Genomic DNA, 25,383 nt, shown 5'->3' with positions numbered 1-25,383 from the left:
AATATTTTACAATTCATTTTAATACATTCATACATAAAAAGTCTATAAAGTCTAGAAATATTAAATAGTCTATCAGGGTCCTTCAGAGATTGTAGAACTATGAAAATACAGCAGGAGGAAATCTTGGAGCTAGCAGAATGCTTTGAATGTCAGAGGCTGCCCAAGTACCAATTCAACTCCACCAGACGGGCGATTGTACTAAGTTACCGACAGCACAAGACTTGGCTTCTACGAGTTAGAATGTTCTCTTTACACAGAAAGCGGTCAGAGCAGGCAGTTAAGTGCTGGGGCACACACACCTGCCATCCCCAAATAATTCTTACTAAAAAACAAAATTACTAAGGTAAAACTTGGTTGTGAGCATTACCTTATAGTCTGACTTTATTTTTGAAAGGTCTTAAAATGTACATTCAGGACAAATATAAATAAAATGCCCAAGATTTAAGGACCGTCTACTAAGGGTACCACCTATATTTCCTTGGACCAAACAGTGCTTTGCATGAGGTGGGAACACTGGCACCTTTCTCTCTCTCAGAAACGTTAATGCATGTCATCAACAGCATGGCTTGTGACCCAGAGGACCCTGTACAAGCATTAAGATGTAAACAACAGGTATTCCAAAGCAGACACACTAACAGCATGGCTTGTGACCCAGAGGACCCCGTAAAAGCACACTATCACTAAGATGTAAACAACAGGTATTCCAAAGCAGACACACTAACAGCATGGCTTGTGACCCAGAGGACCCTGTACAAGCACACTATCACTAAGATGTACACAATAGATATTCCAAAGCAGACAGGACACTTTAAGGGGCCCGCACCACTGCCCAGCAGTTACCATAAAGATTCTCTCCATGAAGCAGTGAAACACTACAACACTTGCTTAGTTAGCTACATCTTTCTTCTCTCAGCAACTGCTAATTTTTTAAGAGAATGTGTTCTCATAAGCATCAGGTGTTAAAATATTCTAACAGTAAATTTATTCCATTTATTACTTCATACATAATTAATAGCATAAAATGTTCTCTCTAAGGACACCTAAAATATACTATGAATGTAGCCAAGCTCTACTCTTAAAAAACAAAAAGCACTCAACCAGCTTTCTTCCAAACTCATTTCTCCAGAAGGCCAGTCCTCAAGGACTTCTGGAGCCGAGCGATGTTGGCATCCAGTGCTGCCAGGCCATTTCTGAAGTCCTGCTCATCATGAGATGTGAACGTTGAAAAAGAGGAGATGCTCCAGTCTGACGTCAAGTCAGAATTTAGAAAGCTGACATCACCAACGACATTGCCCTTCACTGGAACACCAAGGTCGTGACAAGCTGATGGCCCAGGATGTGTGGCCTGTTCCTTTGGGTGCTGCTCAGCAGTAGCAGCAGCAGCAGCAGCAGCAGCAGCATTAGCAGCAGCAGCAGGGATCTTATCAATTGCTTCCTTTATTTTCCTGAGGAGCTGCATGTCCTCTGTGTCAGACGTTCTGGAAAGATTCCCCGGTGCTGCTTCGACTTCATTCCGTGAAGAACACACTACCGGGGCACACAGTCTGTGCTCTCTTTTAGAGGCAAGTGCGCTGTTGCTGGCCGACTGTGTTGTAGCGACACTTCTCATTGGCTGGGGAGACAGTCTCTTAGCAAGTGGTGAATGCTTTGTAGAAGTGCGTCTTGCAAAAGGAATATAAAGCGTACTGTCCACATTACACTCATCCTCTACTGAAGCAATGGTTGCACACTCTGTATCAGAATCCTCTCCTGAAGCAGCAGAAGCCATTCCAGGCACAGACCCCCCACCCACTGCCTCACTGTCACTCTGTGGAGGGCCTTGTGAGGGCGGCGTGTTTTCATAGGGTCCATGTGGCTCTGTGCCTGCCTCCTTTTGAAGCAGCTCTGACTGTGTACAGCTGTGATTTGTCTCCAGCTTATTTAGGTAGCTCATTATGGAAGTGTGAGGAGGGGCTGGGTCCTGCCGAAGCTGTTGATCGTAAATATTCAGAAGTGACTTGGTGAGGTTACTCCCCATCTTGCAGCGGGCAGTGTCCACACTGAGATCCGAGAGCAGCTTGGCCATACTGCTCTGCAAAGTTCTGCCAAGAGAATGCAGTGCAGTAATTACTGCTCGTTGGACCCAATTCTTTAACGCACTCTAATGCTTCTACCCTTTAAAAGAAGAACTTAAGGCAAGTATGGAAATCAGTGCTGGAAGGTCTGACAACAGAAAATTAAAATAACAAACAACAAAAGATCTTGATTTATATCAATCTATCTTACATAAAAGTAAAAACTCATAATTTTTTTCTTAAGGTAGAGAAATACTTTATTCTTGAGCAACATTGCAAACTGAACCTTTGAGTTAAAAAAAAATCAGCCTAGTAGGTGGTATGCTAAAGTAAAGCAGAATTTCTATATTAAGTTATTAAGTATATTCATAAAACTAAGCATATTATATATATAACACATAATTTATATATAATAGACATCTATTTCCCAAAAAAGCTTATAATTAAAAATGAATCATTTGGAATGACAAGCTTCCAGGATCATTAAAGGAACAGTCAGATCTACTGGTTTTCAGGCCTATAATTACTAATTTCTCTGAAATGTTTAAAAGTAGTTGAGCTGGGTAGTGGTGGTGCACGCCTTTAATCCCAGCACTCAGGAGGCAGAGGCAGGTGGATCTCTGTGAGTTAGAGGCCAGCCTGGTCTACAGAGTGAGTTCCAGGAAAGGCGCAAAGCTACACAGAGAAACCTTGTCTTGAAAAACCAAAAAAAAAAAAAAAAAAAAAAAAAACCATAAATAAATAAAAATAAAATAAAACCAAAAGCCAAAACAACAAAAGTAGTTGAAAATTCAATGATTACTGAATGTCTCAAAAGAAAACTGATTTTTGTAAGGTTTCTATAAAAGTATAAAAAGTAAATAGATTTATTTATTTTGGTAGAGACTGAGTAAAGAATGAAGACATTTTAGGGCCCTTGGCCAAATCTCTCACTTCACTGATGAAATGAAAAACAGAAAGTCAAAGAGGTTAAGTGCCCTACCCAATATCATATGGCATGAGGACTTAACATGCTAGATGTACATCATGAATCATTTTGTGGTCCCCTGACAACTCTATTCATTTCAACTTTATAATTGAGGTTTAGAGGGGCTAAATAATGTGCAGAGAATTACTCAGCTAAAATGTAGCACAGCTGAGAGTCCAGTCAGATCTCTTTGGTGTCAGAGCTGGGAGTTTAACTATTTCACTATACAGTATCCAGTTCTTTGTGGGAGCCAATTGGTTACCCATAATCTATAACCCCATGGTTTAAAAGAGCCTTGAAACAGGTCTGGAATCTCTAAAGTGAAACAGAACAAAGCATTAGAAATTAAAAGAAAAGGGGGTGGGGGAGGCAAAATAAGAGGGGAGAAAGGAGAAAGAAAGGAGGTCTGTGTGGTTTTATAAAAACATCTAATAAAAGGCCTGGGTCCCCCACAGGAAGTGAGTTTACCTGGTCAGTTCTCTAAGTCGGGCAACCTCAGCATCACGCTGGCGTAGTGTTATTCCCAGGATCTGATTTTCCTTTTCTGCAGTCTCTAATTTAAATTGAGAGTTCTTCTCATTGGCCAAGGCTTCCTCCAGTTCTAAAGCAAACAACAGAAAGCCTCTTCAGCATCCTTGCCACTCTGGAAACAGACGCTATAACTACAGCTCAAATACACACCAATTTTTACCCTCGTCATCTCAATGTCGAACTGCTGCTTATTCTGAAGAAGAGCTTCCTCTTTGTCTTTGAACAGAGTGGTAAATTTCTTGTTTTCCTCTCTCTGGTCTTCTATCACTTTTAGGAGCTCCTCATTTTTACTCTGCAGCGACTCCTGGCTCTTCAGGGACTCTTGCAGTTGGTTCTGCAGCGACACATTCAAGGACTGCAGAGAAAACACTGCAAGATAAACAGCCAACGGTTGCCGCCCAGTTTTTAAACACACCTAAGAAATACCTGCTTTTAGAAAAAGAAAAGCCCCTAAGTTCCCTCCCTCCCTCAACAGTAACAATGCATGAACAACGCTGCATGAATACGAAACATATTTTAAAAAATAAATCATAATGTTTTTCTTCTCCAACTGATAGTCTAGTCATAAATTGTTTTTACCTTTTAAAACAAATGAATAATATATGTGCAAAGTAATTATCTCAAACCACACAAAAAAAAATGCCACAGACGCCACCAAACAATTCTCAATGATATGTCTCCCTCCCCTCATGCTAGCTGTCACACCAGAATCAGTTACTATTAATTTTGGTTACTTTTCTGGAAAATATGTATGTAGATAATGATTTACATAAAATATATATGTAAACACAAAAGAACCATACTGTCCCACAGTTCCTAAGTTTACACTTTCCCCCTTGTAGACTGTTAGGTATCAGCCCACAGACCTACCACATTCTTTGTCATAGCTATAGAAGTGTGTGGTAGACTTCCATGTAAGGTGGCAGACTAGAAGACTCATCACTGAAACGTGCTGAAAGAGAACAGCAGAAATAACACACACACACACAGTAAGCTCTTGCCCTGCAGAGCTAAGGTCTGTTATCAGCCTAAGGAAGATCTTGTATGGAAGCAGGCAGCAAGAACAAGAATGGAGCTCAACTGAAGTCCTTTCCAGGGGGCTCACTGCCCGCCGAATAGAGCAGCCCAGGAGAGAGCAGTCAAAACTGCACGAAAAGTGTTCTTCACACACACCACAGTAGAGTGCAGGGGTCCAAGGACACTACCAGGAAATGACTGACAACCTCCCCTCCTACATCTGCCACAACTGCAGGAACACGGAGGCTGCATAGACCAATGGCACCCTCCCTCTCCCCACACAGCACCGCGGGAGCCTGCTAGGGTCAGACGGCTCCAAGAACTTCTTCCCCTTTCAAGTCTGTGCAGCCGTGCCGCAATTCACTCTAGCAGGCTAGGAACCCTGAGCTCTAGACTGAGCAACTATTTTCTGAACTACACACTCACCTCTATCTCATATAAGGCCCATTTAAACACTGCAAATCCTTCAACTAAAAGAATACAGATTATTAAAAAAAAATCAACCAAGCAACAGTAGAGGTGTAAATCTTAGTGCTGTGACATAAGAAACAGACAGACAGACAAACAAACAAACAAACAAATAATCAAGACAATACAGCTCTTCCAAAAATTCCTAATCCTACAGCAATGGCATCTGGTGAGAGTGAGATGAAATCTATAGCAAGGAACTAAAATGACCATGTTTTAGGACTGGAGAAACAGCCATTAAAGAGTGCTTGCTTTCAAAGATAGGAGTTAGGTTCCTAGCACCCATATTGGGCAGCTTACAACCCCAAAACCCTTTTCTGGCCTCCATGGACACTCACATGCATGAGCGCACGCACGCGCGCGCGCACACACACACACACACACACACACACACACACACAAGGAAAGGACAGAGCATCTGAGTCAGGGGATTTTCAAGATACACATGACACTCAGAAAAGATCAAACCTACAGGTAATGGGCACAAAAGGAGAAGAATCTCATTCTAAATGCATAGACAGCATTGTTTGGAGAAGTAACATACATTTTCTCAGAATTGGGAAAAGAGATGCAGATCCAGATAACCAGGTTATTTAAAATATTGAACAAAGCCAGGAAACAACCTCCTCTTGTCAGAGTATAATAAAAACACTTTCCTAATTAACATTAATTATCAACTTGAGACAGCCTAGAACCACCTGAACAGAGAATCTCAATTGAGCAATTGTCTATCAGATTGGTCTGTAGACATGTCTGTGAGGGACAGTCTTGATTGTTAATTGATGTAGGAAAACCCAGCCCAATGTGGGCAGTATCATTCCCTGTGCAGGTACTCTCAGGCTACAGAAGCAAGCTAGCTAATAATGAGCCAGAAAGCAGTGTTCCTTCAGTGGTTCTTGCCTTGACTTCTTTCTCTCAGTAATGGAGCATGACCTGGAAGCACGGGTCAAGTACAGCTTCCTCCCCTGGGCTGGTTGTGGTGGGAGTGTTTTATCACAGCAACAGAAAACAGAATAAACACACTGAATATACAGAGCAAAGAGCAAAGTGAAATCAGCAAGAAAGGAAATCATATATAAAAGCAGGCCCATCAGAATAACAGAAGATTTGTGAACTAAAACATCGAAAGCCAGGAGGGCCTAGAAAGATAAATTTCAAGTTCTGAAGAATAGCATTTGCCAACACAGATTACTTACCAACAAAATTATCTGTCATAATTGAAAAAAATAATAAAAACTTTCCATGATAAAAATAGACTAAAGTACCAGGCAGTGGTGGTGCACGCCTTTAATCCAGCATTTGGGAGACAGAGGCAGGTAGATCTCTGTGAGTTCAAGGCCAACCTGATCTAAAGAGTTAGTTCTAAGACAGTCAAGGCTACACAGAGAAACCCTGTCTCAAAAAACTAGAAAAAAAAAAAAAACCAAAACAACAACAAAAAACAAAAACAAAAATAGACTAAAGGAATTTATGACCACTAAGCAAATTCTACAGAAGATGCTTGAAAGAATCTTTGACTGAAGAAAACTACAGTTCTACCTATGAGGTCACAAGAAAGAATAGAGCATGCTAGAATGATAATTAAACAACAAAGGAATAAAACTAAACACAACAAAATACAGTAATTAATACACACCTTTCAATAATAACCCTGAATACCAATGTGGAGCCAACTCCCTAAATCAAAAGACTGGTAGATTGGATCAAAGGGCAGGAATCATCTAAGTACTGACTCCCAGAAATGCACCTCACCACAAAAGACAGATACTACTTTAGGGTAAAAGGATGGAGGAAAGTATAAACAAATAAGAAATTGCACCTAGGAAACAAGGGTCACTATTCTAGTACCTGGCAAAACTGACTTCAAACCAAAACTAGTAAAATAAATAAATAAATAAATAAATAAATAAATAAATAAATAAATGTCACTTCATATTGATTAAGAGAACAATCTATCAAGAGGATATTAAGATTTTAAATGTATGTGCCTGGATTCCAGGTGTACCCAATCTCATAAAACTTGATGTAAAGTCAGAGATGAACTCCAATGTAGTAGCAGTGGCTGATTTTAATACCCCACACCCATAAATTGATAGGTCATCCCAACAAAAATTAAACAAAAATACCTGAGTCACATGATATCACAGATCAAACGGACTTAACAGATATCTACAGAATATCCCATCCAAACACTACAGAAAACACTTTTTTTTTCTCAGCAGCTCATGGAATGTTCTCTAAAATAGATCATATATTAGGATGCAAAACAACTCTTAACAAATACAGGAAAACTTAAACAATGCCTAGAATCATATCTGATCACAACAGAATAAGACTACAAATCAACAAGAGAAACCCCAGAGAATGCACAAACTGCAGGCTGGCTGGGCGGGTAGGGGAGGAGACACCAATAGTCAGTCATACCTGCAACTGGACCTGGTATGCTACCTGCTTCCAGGTATACTGACCTGCTAGGCAAGACGTGCCCACTAAAGAGTACAGAACTGTAATGGGGTAGCCAACCACTTTCTGATTGGATCTGCGGCCTGCTGCACAGGAGGGAATTCTTACTGTTAACCATATGAATGGAAGGTCATAGGCCCTAGTGGGAACTTGCTTATTGTTGTTTTGCTAAATGGTTACACTGTCAAACTATCCTCTAAATATTTATGTTTATACTTATAGATCTGTGCTGTTCTCAACCTTGGTTAGAGAAGCTTCTTTTTGCAGTGGGGGAACACTTAATGCAGAGACTCATAACTGGCCAAAGTGCTGGGAATAAGTGACTGTGAATGGCCAGCCATAAATGCGACATCTACATTAACCCCACTCCCCAGGCTCTGGGAATGGAAGAGGGGGCAGAAAGACTGCAGGAGCTAGAGGATGAGGAGGAGTGCTGTGGAGGTCGTCTTCTGGACATCACATGGCCACTGCACTCATAAATGCACAGCAGCTATGGTTACCTGCACAAGATCAAACCAGTCAAAATGCTACCCTGAATAGGGGAGGGACTCATGGGCCCTACCCCTCATGGAGGAGCTATTTCTAGTTGATGGATCCTGAGGGTTGAGTTGGGGGAATGCCATTGGTAGGTTGCCATGCTATGGTAGAAGGCCACACAGCCATGCACTTGGGGGCAACACTAACTCAACTCAGTGGGTTTTTTTAAAAAAAGAAGAAGACATGAAGTTGGGCAGGGGATGTGTTGGGAGGCTTCCTGGGGGAGTCAGAAGCGTGGACTTGATGAAAATGCATTGTATGTATACACAAAATTCTCAAAGAATAAATGAAATGACCTGAAAGTATATGGCAACATTTTGTTTATCTAGTGCAGTCTTAAGTGACTGCTTACTGTGTGTGAATCACTATTAGAATCTGGATATGCAGCAGTGAGCATTACAGACAAGGTCCCTCATCTCATGGAGCTGGTAGTAAACAAATTATTATACAGTAATAAATACTCTCCAAAGAAGTCCACTAAGGTAAATGATTAAGAGAGTACGAAGAGATAAGGTACTTAGAGTAGCAACCACTGATGCCCACTTCTATAACAGCCTTCCCTCTGACCTTCCTCTTACCCACATCTTGTTAACAGTAGAACCAGAATGAACTACCAGAAGTTACTCTGAACTTAAGCACTTTTGAAAAGTGCTTGCTCTGTTGGTTGCTCAAAATTTTTCCCTGCTTTGTAAGAGATAATTATACATTAAAAGAAAATATGCCTCTGTTATGTCATATATTGCAAAAGAACTTTTCTCTATTTTATTGATACTTTTTGAATATATTTTATCATTCAGAAATTGAAAAAATCTAAGGCATCAATCTACTTCTTTGTAATATCACATTTACATTAGACTCAAGAGGAAAACTCTGAGAACATTAAAAAGAGTTCTCATCTGCTCTTATACTCTGGTTTTTCTCTACGAAGCTCTGTGATCCATCAAGACAATTTGGTATCCACCTTGTAGTTTCAGTGACTGAGTAAGAAAGATCAATTGATCCTAGAAGTCTAAGAGTAGACTGAGCAACACAGTAAGATCCCCATTTAGAATAAAACAAGAGAAAAAAAAGGGTCATTTGACAATATCTGTCTAAACAGCAACTCTATATACACTTTGGCTCAGTAATTCTATTAGAAATCTATCCTGCAAAATGCGTATGTATGTGCACAGACACTGGTACAAGGATTTTCATGTCACTGTTGTTCACATCGTGGGAAAGGCTGGAAGCACCCAAATATCTTTTAGAAGATCTTAAATATAGTGGAGACAACAAGCAGAGAACTTAAGTGGTTATTTAAGATGTATGCATATTCATTAACTTGTTTTCTCAAGATAGGGTCTTACTGTGTTGTGGAATATTAGTTGAAGATGTGTTACATTCATTTATGCTGTGGAATATTTGTTTAAAGATGTAAAAATGTGCTGCATTCTTTTATGTTGCATTTGTTTAACTCTGTGAAGCTGTGTTACTGTGCCTGTCTAAAACACCTGATGGTCTAATAAAGAACTAACAGCCGTAGCGAGGCAGGAGCCTACGCAGGGCTGGCAGGCAGAGAGGATAAACAGAAGGAGAAAGAGAGAAGATGGAAGAGTGAGAGAAGGAGAAGAGGGCATCAGGGGCCAGCCACCCAGCTACACAGCCACCCATGGAGTAAGAAGTAAGAAAGACATACAGAAATACAGAAAGATAAAAGCTCAGAGGCAAAAGATACATGGGGTAATTTTAAGTTAGAAAAGCTGGCTAGAAACAAGCCAAGCTAAGGCCAGGCATTCATAAGAATGAGTAAGGCTCCATGTGATTTATTTGGGAGCTGGGTGTTGAGCCCCTTAAAAGAGCAAAGAGATAAAGAGTGAAAAAAAAAAAAAACAAAAAAAAAAAAACCCAACCAACAACATTACAGCATACACTTCTGGCTGGAGTAGTACTAGATATGTTGCCCAGGCTGGCCTCAAACTTGTTGGCAATCCTTTTACCTCATGAATACTGGGATTACAAGTATACCCAATAACTGTCTTAAATTGTAATACAATTATTCCTAATTTTAAAGTTGATAAAAAGAGAAAACCCACTTAGACAAAGTAATTGAGAAAGCACAAGTCTGCACCAACATTTCAAGCGTGACAAAGACTTCAGTTTCAATCCTTAAAAGTTCTTTTACCTACATTCAAGGTTACCAGGTGCCTTTGGAGTTTTCTCTTCTTCTCTGAGGCGCTGATTCAAAATTCTTAGTTGTCTAAAGGAAATAATGAAGATCTATAAGAATCCTAAACCCATTTTACAGTACACATCTGATACCCTATTAAAAATAAATAAATCTACCAAAACAGACAAACATCATCACCAGTCCATCTCAAACCTCAAACCAAACACACAATCTAAATGAACAAACAAGAAAACCGTACTATTTAGGGGCCCATTTTGAACATAGCATCCCCTGCCCCCAACAAGTGCCTTTTATATCTATATCTATATCTATCTCTATCTCTATCTATCTATCTATCTATCTATCTATAGAGAGAAAGTCTCAATCAAATTTCCAAGACTAGCCTTAAACTTGTAGCCTTCTTGCTGTAGTATCTTGAGTAGCTGGGATTATAGATTTGCACCACAGACCCAGGACAGATAGTTGCAGAATTGTTCAGAACATCATAAATCCTGCCCCAAGACTGTCCTGGAACTCACAATGGCTTCAACTTCAGATTGTCCTACTTTCAAGTGCTGGGACAATACTCATGCACCACCATGTCCAGCTGTTTCCTTTGTCTGCCATATCTGTACCTTCACATCTCCTCTTTCGAAATAATTTGTTTGTGTGTGTGTGTGTGTGTGTGTGTGTGTGTGTGTGTGTGTGTGTGTGTGTATGTGTGTATACCCATATATGTATATATACACATATACAGTATCCTTACTACTGTAGTTTATCTTTTAAAATAGCTGTCATTGCTGTCAACTAGAACACCTGTAGGTACCAACTACCAGACATATTTCTGCTTCATGTTTGTCATACATTAACAAAGTTGGGACACATAAATCTGTTTCCAGTAATTTCATTATTAGATGGAAAGTTAATAGCTACTTGATGAGAGTGTTGGCATCACCTCTGTCTTCACAATACATACCTGCTTCACAAACAAGAATGTTTAAGTAGGTACCGAGAAGGACAAAGCAAAAACTCTCTGGTATTTAGTATCTTTTCAGAACTAGAAACTTTCTGAACTAACGACTTTGATTTAGTTACTGAATCTAAAATGATAGTACCCTTACCAAATACCATTCACAAGTATTAATTCTGGATAGATTAAAGAGTTAAGAACATAAAATATACCAATAACACAAAATCCAACAACACAAATTTTATAAGGAAATACAAACAATCTTTAACTAAGGAAGGCATCCTTGAGCAAGACTCAAAACCCAACAACCACCAAATAAAGAATATAAAGTTTAAACACATCACAATTTGAAGCTTGTTTTAGAATTGAAGTCCTGGAAAAAGGTAGATAAACAATTCATCTAAGAAAACTAAATTACTTATAAGCATTTTAAAAAATGCTTAGCTTGGGGATGGGGGATGGCTTTACAGAAATAAAGGACCTGAGTTTGAATTTCTAGTGCTCACATGAGAAGCTGGACATAGTGGAATGACACTCACCACTGGCCTCCACATGTACATATATACATGAATATACAGAACATACACACACACACACACACACACACACACACACACACACACACACACACACTAAAAACATACACAAAAATATAAAATAAAAGGAAATAGCTCTTCATTAGTATAAGGAAATTTTCTCAGTCAGTGGGAATTTATTGTAACCATTTGGATGACAGTTTGGCAATATCCAAGCTATGAAATACATATCATCTTTGACAAGGAGGTTTTTAAAATTAATTTCATTTTATGTGTATGGGTGTTTTGCCTGCATGTCTGTGCACCACATGTATGCCTGGTGTCACGGGAGGGTGTCAGACCCTCTGGAACTGGAGTTATAGATGGTTATCACTGTCATGTGGGTGCTGGGTATCAAACCTGGGTCTTCTGCAAGAGCAGCAAATACTGGTAACCACTAAGCCATCTCTCCATTCCTGGACAAGCTAGTTTTACCTACAGGTTATTTACTCTGAGAAATAGTTATATATATGCAAAAGCATGTAAAACATTATAGATATATACAAGATATACACTGAAACAGCTGATGAGAAACTAAAAACAACTTAAGATGTGGTCCAAGTTATGGTTCATCCATATGATGAAATACTAATATACATTGAAAAAGACAGGAGACAGGAGCTCACTGGCCAGCTAGCCTAGCAAAAGTCTTCTGGTTCAGCTTCAGGTCCTATCTTTTTTTTTTTGGTTTTTCGAGACAGGGTTTCTCTGTGTAGCTTTGGGCCCACAGAGAACTCACTTGGTAGCCCAGGCTGGCCTCGAACTCACAGAGATCCGCCTGGCTCTGCCTCCCGAGTGCTGGGATTAAAGGTGTGTGCCACCACCGCCCGGCTTGGGTCCTATCTTAAGGGAATAAGATAGAGAACCATAGAGGAATGCACTCCACATCTTTGTCTGGTCTCCACATGAGTATGCCCGTACACAGCACTCTCATCCTCATCCTCATCCTCTCTCTCTCTCTCTCTCTCTCTCTCTCTCTCTCTCTCTCTCTCTCTCTTTTTCTCTCTCTCATAGAGAGCCAGCTACAGACTATGGAACGCTGTTCGAGATTCACTTCATTTGGGGGGTTGATTTCTGTCTTAAGAAGTCTATTCTACACCTACCTCTGTCCTTGCTGTCCCACTGTTCTGAATGTTGCATACAGTCTCTCCTGTCATCTTTTCTGCCTGTGGCTTGTATCTTAGTGTTCTTGTGACTTCCCTTATTGCCCCTCCCTAGGGTTTTTCATGGCTGCTTTTCTGTTGTTCTTTTCTTGTAAGGCTGTAAAACCCCACAATTCACCTTGTACTGTGCTGCTCATGGTCTATACCTGCTTGGTGAAGTCATCAGTTATAGTCTAAAAACAAATTACTTGCATTTAGCTACCATCTTCTCCAGTGCTTACAAGGACAGACCCATATTCAAAGCTCTGTACAAATGTTCAAATTCCCAAATTTCTAACTTGGATCTTGTTCTTATGTTCTAGACTTATGTTTGTCTAGACAACAGAGTATACCTAAATTTTAACTCACTGGCTCTCCCGCCACCTCTCCTAACTACAAAATAAAGGGTGTGAGGGGACAATCAAACAAATGCACTCTTCTCTAGGAGATCCCATCGGGAGGTACTATTTTACCATCTATCAAGAAGACAAGACAAGTCAGCAGCACATGCCTTTAATCCCAGCACTCAAGATGTAAAGTCTCTCTGGGAATTTGAGGCCAGCCTGGTCTACAGAGCAAGTTCCAGGACAGCCAGGGCTACACAGAGAAACCCTGTCTTAAAAAACCACAAAAGGCAAACATCTTAATGGCATCCTTAACTCTGCCCATTTGCTCTCAAACTGTTGTGCTCTGTCTGAACTCTAATGCGCTTATATTTGAGTCTGCAGTCAGGAAGTGATCATAAATTCTAAGTCATCTTATAAATATTAAGGGCTGGAGAGATGGCTCAGAGGTTAAGAGCACTGACTGCTCTTCCAGAGGTCCTGAGTTCAATTCCCAGCAACCACATGGTGGCTCACAACCACCTGTAATGAGATCTGGTGCCCTCTTCTGGCCTGCAGTCATATATGCTGTATACATAATAAATAAATAAATCTTTAAAAAAAAAAAAAAAAAAAAAAAAAAAATAAATATTAAGGTATTCTCTAGACTAATGGTTCTTAATACGAGATAATACTCTACTCTGAACCTCCATCCAGGATGTTTTGGGATGTACTAGGGGCTCTACAGTTACAGATTAGAGATACCTTGTGGGTTGGGAACAGGAAGAATAAATGGAGACAACTGTGTTGCAAATATCGCATATGATCTGGACATTAAAATGCCCAAAGTACCCTGGAAGCAAGGCACCTAGCAGTTTTTCTTTTTCCCACCAGATGGCAATACACTTCAAGTTGTGTGGGGGTTGGGTGGGGAGGGAAATGATTTTCTAGTTAAAAACATGTAGTTTATAAATGTCTACAAAGAAAAAAAATGAAAATCACTTCTAAATAAGACTACCCATTCTAGTTTTTATTCATAATGAGATTTATGAATGATTCTTTCCAAATAAAGATTACAAAATAGCATAAAATTCCCACATCGCTACTGGAAGCCTCAGTCTGTTCTAAGGAACTCTAAAAAATTCTTCATTTCTCGGGAATTTTATCCTTTAAAAGGTCAAGTAACTGACAGTGGCAAGAGAATGTTATACAGTCTTTTCTCCCTAAGGACAGACAGCGAAAAGGCTCTACGGTCAATTCCAAAGAAACAGATACCAGATAACTTAGAAAAACTAAAGCCTCCGGTGACAAGTGAAGGAGCAGGCCTCCTTCACGAGTGGTTTATAGTGAACTGCGACAGCATTCTAATGGTCTGAGGGTGGCAGTGAGAGCCAACGGCATTTCCATAATGCTAAAATGGTAATATTCTCAGACGAGGTGCTGGTATGCTTAAGAAACCAATTATGTGATATTACTCTTTTAAATAACAGGCATTTATTAGTATTATTCTTTTGCTGTGCAAAATATACCTAAAGAGTGACCCTTAATTAAGTTAGTCTCTACTTCCTCACGGAGTTACTGTAGAAGCCCACAGCTAAGATCTGGGACTCTAAAACCAAATCACCTTGGAGTTAAGTCCTGACTCCCTCAATTCCTAAATACACAACTTTGAACAAGTCACATAACCTTTCCGAGCCTTGGTGTCCTCATCTCCAAATGAAAATGGCGTAATAATTCATACAGCTACTGGGAGGACTCAAGTGACAGCACATATGAAGAACAATAGCCCAGCACATGACAAACATTCAATAATGTTAGGAGTAACTGCTATCCATTCCATATTACTTATTCTTGATCTTAATTTCGAAAGATTTATACTGTTACACGGACCCCTCAGACAGGACTGATGACAGTATGACAGCATTATTAGCACTTAAATGCAGCAACTCTATCCACAAATGATCTCGTGATGATCCTAAGCAAGTAAATCACACTAGATGTCATCTCTATAGGCTACAGACCCATGAATTTAAACTACTCTCCAACTAGGAATCCTTTACAGCTTTTAAGTTTCTTGAAAAATGTGTGTGGGTCCCTGCAAGTCCCATCTATCCTCACGGTTAACACTTGTCAAGGTGCATTCACAATGCTGAGCTACAGAAGCATCTGAAAACGAACTCCAGTGTAAAGTATATCAACAGATCCTGGACTATAAGCTTTAGTGGTCACCACAGAAACACTCAAAGTTAAAACAATACTGATAATATATGGATGATTCCCTCTACATTTCAAGATTGCCTCACTGGTTTTGATCTTTCTTAAACAAATTAAGAATATAATTCCAGTAAGTTAATATGGCTAAAAAGAAAAAAGTACTTAGAAATTTAAGTGAGTTTTGTCCTGTGTCTAAGTGTGGCAGGGCTATCAGCACTCAGCTCAGCCCTAGCAGGTTTTCTTCCCTGATCACATGTTCCAGCATATTTGTATCAGGAGGGAGCATTTGATTGGTTTTAGACTACAAAATGTTAAGGATGGTGAGATGATTACTTCTGGTCCAAGACATTTAAGATTATTATATTCACACTCCCTGTCCCCATCAGTCCCCTAAAAAACATACTGAGACAGTGGATTTGTGAAATAAAAGGAATCCCAGACAGGATGAAAAGGAGCCTTCAGAGACCCATGATGGTCTTGGAGAAAGGAACAATGTACTTTTTCTGTGACTCGGATGTTCATTACTGTAAAACAACTTAGATTAACACAGAAACTGCATGAGGCAGCTACATCTTCCAATGTATAAGCTAACAAGTGACATCAGGAATAAAATAGGTAGGAGAAAATGTATCCTAGTGGGCAGAAGTAATGGAAGGTTGATGAATGTAGAAACCTCTGGAAGATGAGAAAGGAAGGGCATACATATGGGAAGGTTGTGATCTGTCTTCCTTCTGAAGTCCTAGCCACTTCACTTGGCATCTGTGCTCTGGCTGTGGAACACCTTCACCTATAGACAGAAACAGTCAAAGAGCAAGTCTTACCTTCGCAACTGAGCGTTCTCACTGCGCAGTGGCTGCAGGGCCAGAGCTATTTCAACTTCTATATTTGTGTGGCCACTCACTGCTGAAAGTCCAGATATGCATGCCTCTACTTCTGTTATCAATCGCTGAACTTCCGAGTCCTCTATAAAAAGCAATTTAGTATAATCAGCATTTTAAAGTGACAAGTTATTAGCATGTATTACTAAAAATCTTTATAGATAAATATATACTCATTATACATTTCAACTTCATTACTCATATCAGTATACAAACTCTATTTCCCTTTATCCTGCTTTCTCTATTTTCTTACTCAGAACAATTCTACAGAAATTACATTGAGTAAGGAAAGATTAATTTTAAATCACAGTATTATTATATTTAGTGATTTTTTTTCAGTTAAGCAAAGTAGGAAACAGATTTACAAATCTCCTAGTTGATACTTATCAAAGATCTATGGTGGATTCCATGATGCTGTGCAAGTTTCCTATAATTGGCCACTCTATAAACATCAGTAATACAATCTCATGATTTAACTTTATAAGGTACAACTCCTGTGACCCAGCACACCTCTACCTTTTGGTACTGTGCAGAGTGGCTGTTTACACATGCCCAACAGATGTGAGGAGCAAGTGAGTATCAGATCTACCCTTTCTTTTGGTCCCTTAATCCTTCCTTTCAAAGTGTCCACTTAATATAATATTGCAAGTATAATCAAGTTATAAAAATGTATTCAATTCCACAAATATTTGAACACTGATGAAAAGTACACACATAAACTACAAGGCCAGTAAGTGGCATGGGTAGTACACAAAGTAGTATTAATGAAATTGTTGAACAGTTTAACAGTAATTAAATAATGGAAGGGAATTTGCATCTTGGTAAATAGAAAAACAGTCATCTGACTACTATAATGTTCTTTCTATAGATTCTCTGTACTGGATCTTTTCAGTTTGTTTGCATCAAATAGAATGAATACACACTTGCAAGGCTTGACATTCTTCAATGCATGTTAAGACCACAGGAAAGAAGGGTTCAAGGCCTGGAACCCCAGCAGCCTGTGATCCCAGCACACAGGCAGTGGGGAAGAATAGGGGTCCAACATCAGCCTTGCTACAGAGCAAGTTGGAAGCCATCTTAGACTACATAAGACCCTGTCTCAGGAAACAAACAAAAGCCCTAAAAAGTAAGACAACAGACAGAACTCTTTTCTTTATTGGGTCAAGATAGAGTTCTACGAAAGAAACTGGACACTCCTTATCAATCACTGTCATTTGAATGACAGCTAGAAAACACAACACTGCTATTAAGCATTATACCATGTTACAAAAGTTTGAAATGCTCATCTACCTTGTTCTGCGACCAGGGCCTTGAGCTCTCCCAGCAAACACTTGGCAATTCTGACTTTTTCAGCAGTCTGGCTCACATTTTCTGCCTGCTGCACATTCTTGGCTATTTTTGCATCTTGCACATGTATGCCTAAATACTTTCCTTCGTTTGTGGCCTCTCCAATTTGTTCTCTGGCGCATTTTTCTTCATTAGTGGCCAAGAAAGCTGGCTGTAACTGAGTGGGGCTCTGGTGGGCCTGACTGTCCAAGACAGCGTCTCTTCCATGAGCTGGAAACAGAGACATATGTGTTTGGAAACACTTTAGTAGGTCTGCTTCCTTAGGCACTCTTTGTTGTGGCAGAATCCAATTAGCAAGATTCAGCTGCTGAGGCGCTGGAGCAGCTGCTCTGTCAGTGTGGGGAAGGCCACACGGAATTCCAGGATGAACACTAAGTGAATTCCTGGGAACATCAGGGCAGTTCACAGAGGCTGTTTGATCTTGTGATCCAAGATGGTTATCACCATCAGTCTGAACTTCCTAAACGAGAAGAAAGAAAGAAAAAAAAAGCCTTCAAAAGTATGAACAGTCATTTGTAGACAATAAAAACTCATATCAATAATATTAGAAAATAATATTCTACCGTTAAAAACCAATTTTGTGATATTTCAGCTTATAAGCAAGTTGGACTTCCCCACTGCACAACAAAGACTAGTTTTTCAGAGCTTAAGTAGCTCACTCTGCAACATGGGAACATTATAAGGTCATGATGAAAATAGATTGTTTACAAATACCATACATGCTTTAAAGGCATCAAAAAATTAGTCTACATTTGGACTGAAACAAATATTTTCACTTTGAGAAACATTCTAAGAAGCAAGCTAAGAGGCTGGAGAGATGGCTCATCTGTTAAGAGTACTTGCTACTCTTGCAGAGAACCTGGGTTCAGTTCCTAGAATCCACATGGCTGCTCACAACCTTTTATTTTTTTTGAGACAGGGTTTCTCTGCGTAGCTTTGGAGCTGGTCCTGGAACTCACTCTGTAGACCAGGCTGGCCTCGAACTCACAGACATCCACCTGCCTCTGCTTCCTGAGTGTTGGGATTAAAGGCGTGTGCCACCACCGCCTGGCACTTACAACCACTTAACTCCAGTTCTGAGGGATCCAATGCCATCATGCCAGTGGTGCACAGACATACATGCAGGCAAAATCTCCACAAAAAATAAAAATAAAGTGAATATTTTATTTAAAAAAATATACAGAACTTTAAAAAACATATATTCAGCTAGGGATGTAGCTCAGTGGTGGTGTGCTTGTCTAGCATGTGTAAGGTGCTGGGTTCAATTTTTAGTACCACAGCAATAAAAATGCATGTGTGTGTATATAAAATGTATGTGAATATGTTATAGTAATAAAACTAGCTGTTATTTCAATATCAGATCAGACACTAGTGATTTTACTATACAATGTAGCTCAAAGACATTTGTCTTATGAAAAAAATACCCACAAAACACAGCTTTAAGTATATAAAAGGCATATGTTAAGAAAACATAGTCAGCCAGGCATGGTGGTGCACACCTTTAATCCTAACACTTAGGAGGCAGAAGCAAGCCGATCTTTGTGAGTTCAAGGTCAGCCTGGTCTACAAAGCAAGTTCCAGGATAGCCAGGGCAGTTACTCAGAGAAACCCTGTCTTTAAAAAAACAAACAAACAAATAAATAAATAAAGAAAGAAAGAAAGAAAGAAAGAAACAAAGAAGAAAGAAAGAAAAGATAGTCATACTAATGTATTAAATGAAAAAAGCAGTATTTAACTGTATGAAAATATAATTCTTACTTTAAAAAGAGAAATCGCTGAACAAACAGAAAATAAAATACACAGAGTTAAATGAGTGAAAACACTTCATCAGGGCTGGCTGTGCTTGAGTGGTGGGAACGCTTGATTTCTTTTTTCTCATGATTGCTTCTTACTAATACCTAAGGTATTAATAGGTAAAACTTTTCTAATACAAAAACATTTATAAAATTGGTTTTACATCCTTGTATATTTGATCAGTAAATTCAATATTGCATTGTTAAGATGACCGTTTTTATAAGCAAGCTATTACTTGTTTAGTATACAAGCTATACCCACAGAGTGAACCATTAGAGGGCAGGATGGCTGCTGAGGTGACCAGGCTGACGTGGAGGTACAGCAGCCGTAACCAAAAAGTGGTGTTGCCTGAGATTCTACAAGACGGAAAAAAAAAAGAAGTGTATGTATCATTCACATCTTACAGTGCTTATATAATAACACAGTAATTTAATCACAGCTTACACTCAGTATTCAAATATCTACACTAACCTGAACCAGACACTGTATGACATGCAGCAGACATTCCATTGGGGCCATTTTTTGAAGCCAAGGTATTCATCAGTGACATTTGAGTCTGCACATGCTCACAGAGGGCCTGGTATATTATCGGTGAGTACATCCTATAATGATCTTGTAACGACCAATGCTGTGCTGCATCTGAAGGGTCTTTCTCACTTCCAGTAGAAGCTTCAGTAGAGAGCCATCTCTTGTTTTCTGAAGATACTAATGTGGAAAAAGGAAGTAAGTTCTTAAATATGAGTCTTCAACAACTTTTACTCTAATATCTTAGGGGCGAGGAAAAAGAAAGAAAAAAAAACTCTCCGATGTAGTTCAACTGATGATATGCTTAACAAAATGACTTTACTGTAACTCCCTGAAGAAAGTCATCCCAAATTCTTTTGAAAGTCACTAATGAATTAAGTTTTCCTGGTAAAAATTCATCTGTACCTATTTCTTAAGCTCTCCATTAAATGCCACTTGGACAATCCCCCTTTAGTTACACCTGTTACGGGTACAGTATTATCACTGAAGTTCAATAAGCCTCTTTCACCCAGTCCCTAATTTTCCTGTCATTCTTTCACTCAACCCAACACTGGTCCACACACTATAAAAACCTGACTCTTTGCCTGGGAACTCCTTATCTGAAGGAGCCCTCTCAGTTAAAGTGAATCAATAATACTGTACTTGTCTTTTTCTGCTTTAATGTAATCTCATTGTTATTAAATACAAAGAGTAAAATGCAAATAAAATCACCAACCTCAAGATTCTTGAGCTGTAAATAACATGTGGCACTCTCTTAGAACAATATGTGGTACGAAGTTAAAAACATGTTATATCACCAAACAGTTTCAAACTGGCCAGATAAGTAAATATTTCATATTAATAAATCTTGCTATCTAAAAATATACTTCCAAACATGATCCCTCTGAAATGATTAAAACCCAGAGCAATGGATCTTCTCTACCAGATGAGTTACAACAAAACTAGCTAATAATTTCCTATAAAGTACAATTTTTATTGAAAATACAATTTTATAATGAATAAAATAGAAAAATGTCCTCAAAAGTATTTTAATTTTGAAGACTAAGATGGAACATAGGAGATCATAGTCCACAACCACAGAGCACACAGCCTTGTCCTCTCCTTTTGAGTCCTAGGCCTCTCCTTTTAGACATTCTTTGGTTCCTTAAGAACTGCCTACCCTGAGGAATTCTGATTTCCTGTCCACAGGTCCAAGTTCTCCAGTCCTTAGCTCTCCTTCACCTGCTTTCTGCAGTCTCTTCTTCAGGGGGGCTACACACACTGCTCTGTCCCTGCCAGCAGATGTCACCATCCGACACAGATGAACAAACTCCAAACATGCAGCTGCTTTCTTGGAAGGCCAGAGTCAGCACTAAAGGCTCACTGAGCTAAGCGGTCTCTGTCACAGCGACTCAGTGCCACCCCTGAAGCACAAGAGCAGCCACGGAAAATATATGAACAGTGGTTTCGAACAAAACTTTAGTTACTAAATAAAACTAAATATTACCTCTAAAAACACAACTGGCTATATGGTACTGACCTAGTTAAGACGGATACTGCCAACAGAAACATAATGTAAGCAATATATGCAATTTAAAATTTTAAGTAGTCACACTAAAAAGTTAAAAGGAGGATTTACTTTTCATGTTTTACTTAAATGTAGCCAGAGTTGGGGCTGCAGCTAAATAGTACAGTTCTTGCCTTGCATGTAAAAGGCCCTGGGTTTGATCCCCAACACCACAAAAATAATAAGTAAATGTAGCAAGAATACTAATATTTCAGTGTGTAATGCCCAGAACAAAAACACTTTTTGTATTAACTCTTCAAAACCCAGCATATATTTCACACAAAGTACACCTTAAACCAATGCTAAACAGAAATATTTCATCTCTATTCAGACTGAATATAATTTATAGTTCAAAGAGTAGCTTTATACACGCAAATAATTCCAAAATTCTTAGTTTTATAATTGGATCTTTATCAGTTTTCAAATTTATTAAAATTTCAGCCTAGGTGTTAAAAAGATAGTTCCTAGTCAGTAAAGTGCCTGCTGTTCAAACACAAGAGCCTGAGTCTGGATTCCCAGAACCTGGCAACGGCTGACAGCATGGTCCTTAACCCAAGCCCTGGGGAGGCAGGGACAGAGGGATCCAGAAGTTCACTGACAACCAGCTTAGTCAAATCCACAAGTTCAGGTTCAGTGAGAGAAAATGCCTCAAAATAAAGGTAGGAAGTGAATAAGGAAAGACAGACACCATGTGTATGCACATGGGTACACAGACACACACACACACACACACACACACACACACACACACACACACACACACACTCAGCCCATTGGTTGCACTAGTCAATTTCAAGGGGGTCAGTAGGCACATGTAGGCTAGTGCCCACCCTTTTGATCAGTGTAGGCAAACATAATACAAGGTGATAGGTCTCCAAAATGGAAAGATTGAAGGAAGCTGTTTTTCTGGCCTTCACTCTCTTAACTAATGATCATATGGAATGACAGTGTCCAGTCTTTCCACCTCCATTTTCTAGGCTTTTTTGCTTACATCTTGATCTCTTAACATCTAGGGAGACTGTATTAGATTATTTTTAAACTTCATCCCTTGTGTGAAATGTAAGCGTGCACTTATGTACTGACTGACATTTTTGGCCCATCTTTGTAATGTAGACTGTTTCAATTCTATTTTGGACTGCCTTGTGCTATAGGTCTTTAAAAGACAATATTCTCAAAACTTACTTGTTTTAAAATATTTCCTGAATCACTTACACTTAATTTTCAGCAAGGTTAACCATGAAAGTATAAACTACCATGCCTTTGGATACATTTCAGTGTCAATTGTTGACAGGTGTTTTTGCCATATATCCTAACTGCACAGTTCAACAAGTTTATTCTTTAACTAACTTAAACTATATGCACACAGTTAATTTTAAAATAATTAGTATATGTAAGTATACACCCAAAATGCAACCAGTTTGTGATTAGCTATGAAAACAAGGGATATGCCAGGCAGAGTGGTGTACACCTTTAATCTCAGTACTGGGGAGGAAGAGGCAGGCAGATCTCTATGAGTTAAGGCCAGCCTGGTCTACATAATGAGTTCCAGGCCAGCCAAGGGCTACAGAGTGAGATGCTAGTTCGGAAATCCAACCAGCCAACTAACCAGCCAATGGCAGGGTAAACAAAGCTGACTCTATAGACTTCCTCATGTCATTCCGTCTGAAGATTTTATACTGCAAACCCAGAAAAGAACCTCGGACCCTGCTTTCTGAAGAAAGTGCTAGCTGGTAATGAGAAGCTGACTACAGAAAAAGCAGCACAGCATACACCTAAACCAAATAAAATAAAAATCAAAGACAACTGCAACATCCTGGGAACTGATCAAAATCCCAGGCAATAAATCCCAGTCGGTAAAGTGCTTGCTGCCCAGGAATGAGGGCCTGAGTTCAAATCCCCAGCACTCACGTGAAAAGTTCAGCACAGTGGTACATACCTGTACTCTTCAGTGCTGGAAAGGCAGAGACAGACAGATCCCTAGCTTGCTGGCCAACCACCCTGCGGAACTGGTAAGCTTCAGGTTCAGAAAAGAGGCCTTGTCCAACAAATAGTGGGGAGCAACTGAGGAAGATGCCTGGCACTGACCCCTGCCATGCACGGGTCACGGATGGATACACACACACACACACACACACACACACACACACACACACACACGCACACACGCACACACACACCCTTTAAGTAAATATGGGGAAATGCTTACATATTTCTTTTCGGACCACTGAAGAAGTATGCTTTACAGGCCCTTTCTTTTTAGCTCTGAAGTGTTTGCCTTCTAAAGGTCTGGCATTGCATCTATTCTCCGAATGTACTATTTCTGCACCTGTTAATAAAAAAACAAACTTCTGTAAACATTAAAAAGAAACTAGTTCATTGATAAAAGGTGACCAGCAACAAACTTTAAAAAGTAGAACCTGGGCCGGTCGGTGGTGGCGCACGCCTTTAATCCCAGCACTCGGGAGGCAGAGCCAGGCGGATCTCTGTGAGTTCGAGGCCAGCCTGGGCTACCAAGTGAGTCCCAGGAAAGGCGCAAAGCTACACAGAGAAACCCTGTCTCGAAAAACCAAAAAAAAAAAAAAAAGTAGAACCTGGATCTTCATTCTTCAAAATGTCCCGCAGCAAAGAGGCGCAGCCATCAAGTCCCTGCACAGCCTCCGTCTGTAAGAAGAAAGTCGTATTTAGACATAGAGTACACCAGGCCGCCTCAAATGCATTTCTTCTCTTTCTTCCTTTTTTTCCTCCCCTTTTTTCTTTTTTGGTTTTTTGAGACAGGGTTTCTCTGTGTAGCTTTGCGCCTTTCCTGGAACTCACTCTGTAGACTAGGCTGGCCTTGAACTCAGAACTCAGAGATCTGTCTGTTTCTGCCTCCCACATGCTGGGATTAAAGGCCTGAGCCACCACTGCCCAGTTCAAATACATTTCTTCATAAGCAATTTATTATTGGTAAAAAACATGTCTTAAAGCAACAGCCTACATACGTCCTAGGTGCAAACCTTTGGACTGTAGTCCCACTTCTTAGCTTTTACCTGAAGACTAATTAAAATGGTATATTGTATCCATTGATTTATTGTATCATTACCTGACTTTCCGAATCAGAATAAACAGGACCGGCAGAATCTGCATTAGAATGTGCTATTTTTCTTGGGTGGGTCCTAGAAAACAAAGTTAATACCCTTTAAAAAATATTTCAAGTATCTTTTTCTCAAAATATGTAAATAATCATTTCCTTTCCAGTAAAGATTAAAGAATAAAGCTCATCTAACCCCAGGTGAAGTGAATAGGACTCTGGAGGTTATGAAGACTACCAGACACTAAAATTACTCCCCAAGGTTGGTATGGCCTAGGTGGTGATGTAGTATTCTGAGAACATCTCTTACATTCTAAGAGACTGGAACTTTTGCTGGCCCTCCCAGCCAAAGCGAATAATCTACCTCAAGGTCACACAAGACTAAGACTGCTGTCCTACTGTGCGCTCAGCCTATATGTTTAGCCTGCCTTAAGAGAACAATGCAACACCCAACCTAACAGCCTTGGATTTCCCATGTAAGCAACTTTGACAACCTAAGCTAATGCACAGCTGCAACCTTAAGTTATGTCCTCTTCCCTGCCCCTGACCCAGAGGAACGCCTCTGTATCATTTGCTGAAAGCAGCAAACACAGAAGCTAAAACCAAGTTCCTAAAATCTACCACTTGAAGGGTGGAGTACCCGTTATGGATACTGGCTGATAAACAATGTTGTCTGAGCTAGTCAGTGACATAACCCCTTGTAAACCTCTGGTAAAGATTTCCATAAAGTATACCATTCCTTCCCCGTGGGATGCTTTCTGTGCTGTTCAAGAATTCAAAGTCCTCTGTATTTAAGCACAGACACATACAGATACA

At 39.6% G+C, this 25,383-nt stretch overlaps 1 protein-coding gene across 2 annotated transcripts in view; it reads right to left on the bottom strand.

Moving 5' to 3' along the window:
- Positions 1–363: 363 nt before the first annotated feature.
- The window catches only part of Ccdc14 (coiled-coil domain containing 14), a 31,300-nt gene continuing 6,280 nt past the window's right edge, over positions 364–25,383 (bottom strand). For both annotated transcript variants that reach the window (XM_052740429.1, XM_052740430.1), the window contains 11 exons: positions 24,580–24,652; positions 24,089–24,158; positions 23,704–23,823; positions 19,898–20,131; positions 19,688–19,782; positions 17,576–18,092; positions 16,229–16,370; positions 10,203–10,273; positions 3,703–3,921; positions 3,490–3,622; positions 364–2,081 (listed from right to left, as the gene is read on the bottom strand). In XM_052740429.1, the coding sequence (XP_052596389.1) occupies positions 1,115–2,081; positions 3,490–3,622; positions 3,703–3,921; positions 10,203–10,273; positions 16,229–16,370; positions 17,576–18,092; positions 19,688–19,782; positions 19,898–20,131; positions 23,704–23,823; positions 24,089–24,158; positions 24,580–24,652 (2,641 nt within the window). In that variant the 3' untranslated portion in view covers positions 364–1,114. The remainder of the gene's footprint in view (positions 2,082–3,489; positions 3,623–3,702; positions 3,922–10,202; positions 10,274–16,228; positions 16,371–17,575; positions 18,093–19,687; positions 19,783–19,897; positions 20,132–23,703; positions 23,824–24,088; positions 24,159–24,579; positions 24,653–25,383) is intronic.

The sequence above is a fragment of the Peromyscus californicus genome, unplaced genomic scaffold (genome assembly GCF_007827085.1).
Source record: "Peromyscus californicus insignis strain IS unplaced genomic scaffold, ASM782708v3 Scaffold_16__1_contigs__length_79575227, whole genome shotgun sequence".
In the NCBI taxonomy this organism is placed as follows: Eukaryota; Metazoa; Chordata; class Mammalia; order Rodentia; family Cricetidae; genus Peromyscus; species Peromyscus californicus.
The sequence above is the reverse complement of the archived record's forward strand: the minus strand, read 5'-3'. Positions and strand labels throughout refer to the sequence as shown.